The following is a 5871-nucleotide window of genomic DNA, read 5'->3' as shown; positions in this document are numbered from 1 at the left end:
AAACGTATTCCTGATGTTGAAAAGATTTGAGATCTACTTTAAGACTAAATCAAAAGTTCTGCGAGGATTGCGAAAGTCATCAGAATCAAACGGGCTTTTTGCAATGTTTACGATATGAAATCTGAAAGGCTGGATGGCATATCAGAATGTGAAAAAACAGATAGTCATTGTGTTCAAAAAACACTTCAAGTGTTCAATAACTTTGTTATTTAACTATTTTAAGTTTTTTTAAAATAAATTTATCTTTATTGACTTTTTAAAAATTTTATTAAGTTATAAGAAAGAAGTGTGTATTTAAAAGACACTTTTTAACTTTCGTAACCTCTTTTCATTATGGATTGTTAAAAAGTGCAGTACAAATGATAGCATAGAATGCAATAAAAAAAGGATGAGAAACACCCCAAAACGTTGACTTGAATGAGAATCGTTGGTTTGACAATAAGAAAGTTTGTATAAAAGATTTTAGAGAAGTGACCCGAAACGGTTACGATTTTGCTGACAGCTGGGGAACGAAAGAAATTTCATTAAAACGTAGAGTTATGACCCAGTGAGCGCCTGATATGAAACACGAAGATAGGAAAGGTGAATGGATGAATTATGCCATTGATAGAGCCCATTTTAGGAAAAGAGTTCAACAGAAAAATATTTTTTTTTTTTACCGATATTAAATAAAGTTATTAAAGGTCAACTGAACTTAGATAAAAAAAAATGTTTATTTTAGTGAAACTTTTCGACTGTAAAATCTGACGCGTATTGATTTGATATATAAAGTTTACTTTGACTCTTTTTTTCAAGAGAGGATGGAAGAATATAAAAAGTGAGTGTAGACTTAAAAATATTTTTAAACAATTACGAACTTTTTCGAAAAGATGTTTTTCTGTTACATCGATATGAAAGTGTAACCTTTTACTTTGATAGATTGAAAAAATAATTATGAACAATTATTTAACGATATACATTTTGCTAAAAAAATTATTTATAAGAAAGTTTTTGGAGGGTTTACAATAATGTGACGGTATAATAGGTGCATAGATATTTTTTGGTTAAGAATAGTATTTTTGTTGTTGTTTTTTTAAATACAAAATCATCTTTTTTCATTACTTTTTAAAGGTTTCATATAAAAACTTTGCTTGAAATATCATTAATGACATAAAAATACTTTTAAGTAAGTAAAAAGATCAGAATAAGTCTCTACATTATGGAAAATTTTCTATGAACTAAAAAAAAAAAATTTTGATAAATACATTCAATATATTTCAGTTGAAAGATTTTTAAAATAAACTATATTTAATGTCTTTAGTTTTTTTTACACAAGTGTATTGAAAAAATAAAGTTATTTTTATCTTACAGATTTATGATAATGTATTTTTGTTGTTGTTTTTTTTAAAATAAAAAGTCATCTTATTTCATTAGTTTTTAAAGTTTTCATATAAATATTTTGCTTGAAATATCATTAATGACATAAAAATACTTTTAAGTAAGTAAAAAGATCAGAATAAGTCTCTACATTATGGAAAATTTTCTATGAACTAAAAAAAAAAATTTTGATAAATACATTCAATATATTTCAGTTGAAAGATTTTTAAAATAAACTATATTTAATGTCTTTAGTTTTTTTTACACAAGTGTATTGAAAAAATAAAGTTATTTTTATCTTACAGATTTATAATAATGTATTTTTGTTGTTGTTTTTTTTAAAATAAAAAGTCATCTTTTTTCATTAGTTTTTAAAGTTTTCATATAAATATTTTGCTTGAAATATCATTAATGACATAAAAACATGTATATTTTATTGTTTCAAATGGCGTTTTTGGAATCGTCTATATAAACGATGATTTTTTTTTTCACACTAGTTTCTTTCTACATTGGCCTTTAATAAAGAAAAAGTAAAATTTATAAGTGTTATTCTTTTCTTTCAGTAATGAATTATTTTCATACACATTTCATATATTAGGTTGTTGGACATGAAAAAAGATAAAGGTTGTAGAACATGAAAATAGATAAATATATTGGTCTGGTTTATCAACTTTTAATGTACACGCTTTGTTAAAACTTGAGCCACTTTATGTTTGTTTTAGTCACTGTTTTTTTCTTTGGAGGTTGATAGTTAGGAGGCGCTCCGTTTGTTTGTTTTTTAACCACATATCCACTACCGCTCTGTTCTTCGGAACGTTTCATCATTTTCTTATTGTGGATGAAAGATGTTGGAGTTTGAATGTCCATCAATGCTTGATAAAATTGTCGATATCCGGTAGGAGTTCCTTTTGAATAAGGGGTCAGCGCATGTTTCAGCAAATCGGTGATATGCGAGCCTTCGATGACGCTGTCTTTGTAAATCAAATTTCCGTTGTCTTTCCAAGACAATACATCACCGCCGTACTGAGATAAGAATTTAAGAAATCCTTTGGCTTTATTTTGATATTTAATTGGAATAACGTGTTCCAAGATTTCGAGAACGTGCATCTGAGTGGGAATATCTTTGTCAGTGAGTGCGTCCTTCTCCGTCTCCAAGATTGTCTCCATACTCTTCGGGGGATGATCCTCCCGTTGAATCAGTTTTTGGTATTTTTCTTTTGGAACGAGTATTAGTTCTTGAGCCATTTTGAAAAAGATGTAGTGCAGGTTTGATCAGACGAGGTATGATGCTCTGATGCTTTAACAAAAGCTTTTTACGTTGAGACTTGTTCACTGTTCTGCTCACAAGGGTACTAATGACATTTTTGTATGGATACAGAGTTTTTATGTACTGCTTTGAGACCGGAATGGTCCCCTTGTAAACATTAAACATCACCTCGCACAAAATCTGCATTTGAGATGGTGTCATGGTCGACAACAGTGCTCGTCGCTGTTTCGTGCTCGTAGTGTATAACAGATCCAGAAAGGACAGATGCGTTTTAACTGTTCGGTTCATAGCGATTAAATAGTTAAAAAAAAGAAAGAAAAGGATTTTATTTGGGTAGATAGACAATGGTATCTTCGTTAGGTAAGATGCGCGTGCGCAATCTATAACTGTCCTCAGTACTGGGACTCATGTCCACAACTAGATATCCAAACGGTCTGGATGTGGCCTTGTCGTAAGCCTCCTTGAAATATTTTAACTTTAAAGGAAATACTTGAGATCCAAAAGTAAGCACCTGTCTAGAATCGCGTACATTACGAAAAAGAATGACATAATGACAATTTAAAGATATAGTTCTGGCAAACTTTCCGGGCATGTATAGATTCTGGGCCAACATGAACACACTGATTCGACGATGGTGTGCCGTCACGCAAAATAAATTGAGAGATTCCTCGCTCTTGGCAACTTGCATCATCATATCGTCTAGCACCAAAACAATGTGTTGTACACCCTCGCTCCAATCTTCGATCTGTTCCTTAGAAGGTAGCCCTTGATGTAGAACCAATCTATCGATGTTTTTCTCCATTTCTTCGAACAAAGGTTGATATTCGGTATATGCAATTACTATTCGCTCGGGTGGCGTTTGAAACATACCATCGGCATGTTTTAATATTTCGTAAATAAGAGAAGTTTTACCACTCATAGTGGGTCCCACGATCATAGCTGTGGCGGGTGAATGAAAGGGTAAAAGTGATCTCTCTTTCCACCAAACTTCCATGTTCATTAATTCCTCAGTTAAGACTGATTTTATTGTTAGAATACATACTATTTTTATAGAATAAAAAAAAATTACATCAATTTTTATTCACAAAGCGTATGCATATATATGGTAAGTACAAAGGTTAGATGCAGTCCATTTGTTGAGATATAGTTCGATACACAAAAACATCAGGATTATCCTGCATTTTAAGAATATGTACAATGTCATTCATTGTATAATTTTGACATTTCATCAGTTAATAAAATAGTACATGATAACCACATGTCAAGGCATTTTTTTTCTGAATTGGAATTTCATTACAAATCATTTTTTCCGAATTATGATTTAAAAAATGTTTGATTCGTACATCGTAATGGTCAGGTAGTCGACCAAAACTGTCAAAAAATTCCGCTTTTCGAAAGCCATCTATCCAGATCACAATCCAGTGGGTCCCCGGGAGATGTGAAGGATCCGTATTACAAACGTAGGCCGAAGGGTAAACGTGGACTCTTTGTGGTAAGGTATCTGGTGAAAATACGCCTCTGACAAAGTTCCTAAGCAGTTTATGTCCCTTAACAATGCATAGGATGTCGGATGAATTCATACTTTAGTGTATTTGATGTCCCGTGATTGGTCCACTTCCAAGAGGGCCGGAAATTCTGCGTAGGCCAGACAGTTCAAGGTTTCCGTTGTATTGGCAGCAAATTTGACTTCGAGTCGAACGTTTCCTTGTCTCACCAGGTTTATATACTCTTCACCTAGGTCACCAGGGGCCAGGCTAAAAGTGTATATGGTATATCCTTTGCCAAACTGACTTCTTGTTATTTCCAATCCTGCATCATTGTTCCATTTTTCTGCCGCTTCAAATAAATTGACAAAGAGTGTGACGTAATTTTGATTAGTTCCTACGTCGATTTTCATTGGGCGGGTAGGCATGCTTTCCCCGTTCACGTAAAGTGCAATCTCTTCCACAAGGTTCTGGAAGTTGAATGGGTTCTTCTCGTAATGACCATTGACAGCTTTTTGAGATATGAAACAGAATGCGGCTTTGGTCGGTAAGGTGTTAGACCAAACGTTCTGCCAGATAAACGATCCAGAACCTTGAGTACAGGTGCTCATTTTTACTTCGGTTCTAGTCAGGGGGTATTTAGCCGTCTTGTCTTTCAAGATTTCAGCATGGTTGATCAAAATTCCACTGTCCACCTTAATCATGCATGCTTTAAAGGACACGTCTAGCAACTGCAACTTGTAGCTAGGGGAGACTTCTTTGCTCATCAAGACAAATGCAGCGGGGTTCCTAAACAGTTTCAAGTGTAAATCCACCCCATTGACCAAGTATTTATCAATTCTAAATATATCTTCGTACAATGGACCTTCTAAATCGAATATTTGGCTGTTTTGAGTAAATGCATAGCGGTTGTTAAGGCCCCCATTGGTGCCTCCGTATGCGTCCGGATTGTCCATGTCGTCGTCGTCTGGATAGTAAAGCTGGGACTGTAACTGGGATTGAGAGACATCACTACCGCTCGAAAGGAGAAGTTTTAGGTAGGCTTTCCAAGCATAGTAGCTAGTATTGAGGGACACAAGTTTTCCGTTCATATAAGTGTCTATCTGAGACCACATAGTTTGCAGTGGCAGATTAATGATCCCCGTTTTTTCCTGTGATGCCAAGGCTGTACCGTCGGTTTTAACAATCTTACATTTTACGTACAGGCGGCTTCTTCTTAAGTCTATGTACTCGTTACCCTGCCCAGGCACCGATATCTCGATCGGAGCGTCCTCCGTATCGAAGGAACTTACAGGTCTGCATTCACTAAAATAAATTTTATCCACAGCTACTTGATTGGGTGGAACGGTAAATAGAGCCAATTCTGCTGGAAGTCCAATGTCTGTAATTTTATCGCTTAAAAAAGCCATTCTTATTGATGTTTGACTTTTTTCTCGTCTCGGTTAAAAATACTGTCTCCTGTGTCTCGTTTTCTCTTCAGTCCTTTTTGTGGTGTTTTCTTTTTGAGTGTTGGTTTGGATTTGACGGTACGTTGTCTTATCTGTGTTTTTATAGTCTTCTCTGGTACGTGAGGAATATTTTCTTTGATGGCCTCTTTTATTTCCGCTTTGGCTCTCTCTTCTACGGCCGCCATAGGTGTCACCTGTTTCCCCACTACTTGATCTGTACTCTCCTTAGAGAACATGTGTGGGTTGACCGATATCATGTAAGGTTTTTTGGAAAACATACCTCCTAATCCACCTCCTGTCTGTTTGCCTCTGTATT

The 5871-nt window shown here is 34.5% G+C and overlaps 1 protein-coding gene across 1 annotated transcript; it reads right to left on the bottom strand.

Annotated features, from left to right (window-relative positions):
* Positions 1–4199: 4199 nt before the first annotated feature.
* LOC128191354 (uncharacterized protein F54H12.2-like) lies at positions 4200–5516 on the bottom strand. The gene has a single exon (XM_052863423.1). The coding sequence runs from the start codon at positions 5514–5516 to the stop codon at positions 4200–4202; it is 1317 nt and encodes a 438-aa protein (XP_052719383.1).
* Between the last annotated feature and the right edge of the window lie 355 nt (positions 5517–5871).

Source organism: Crassostrea angulata, chromosome 7 (genome assembly GCF_025612915.1).
Source record: "Crassostrea angulata isolate pt1a10 chromosome 7, ASM2561291v2, whole genome shotgun sequence".
Taxonomy (NCBI): Eukaryota; Metazoa; Mollusca; class Bivalvia; order Ostreida; family Ostreidae; genus Magallana; species Magallana angulata.
The sequence above is the reverse complement of the archived record's forward strand: the minus strand, read 5'-3'. Positions and strand labels throughout refer to the sequence as shown.

Excerpts from the sequence above, each read along its gene's own strand:
- LOC128191354 (XM_052863423.1), bottom strand. The coding sequence starts at position 5,516 with ATGGCTTTTTTAAGCGATAAAATTACAGACATTGGACTTCCAGCAGAA.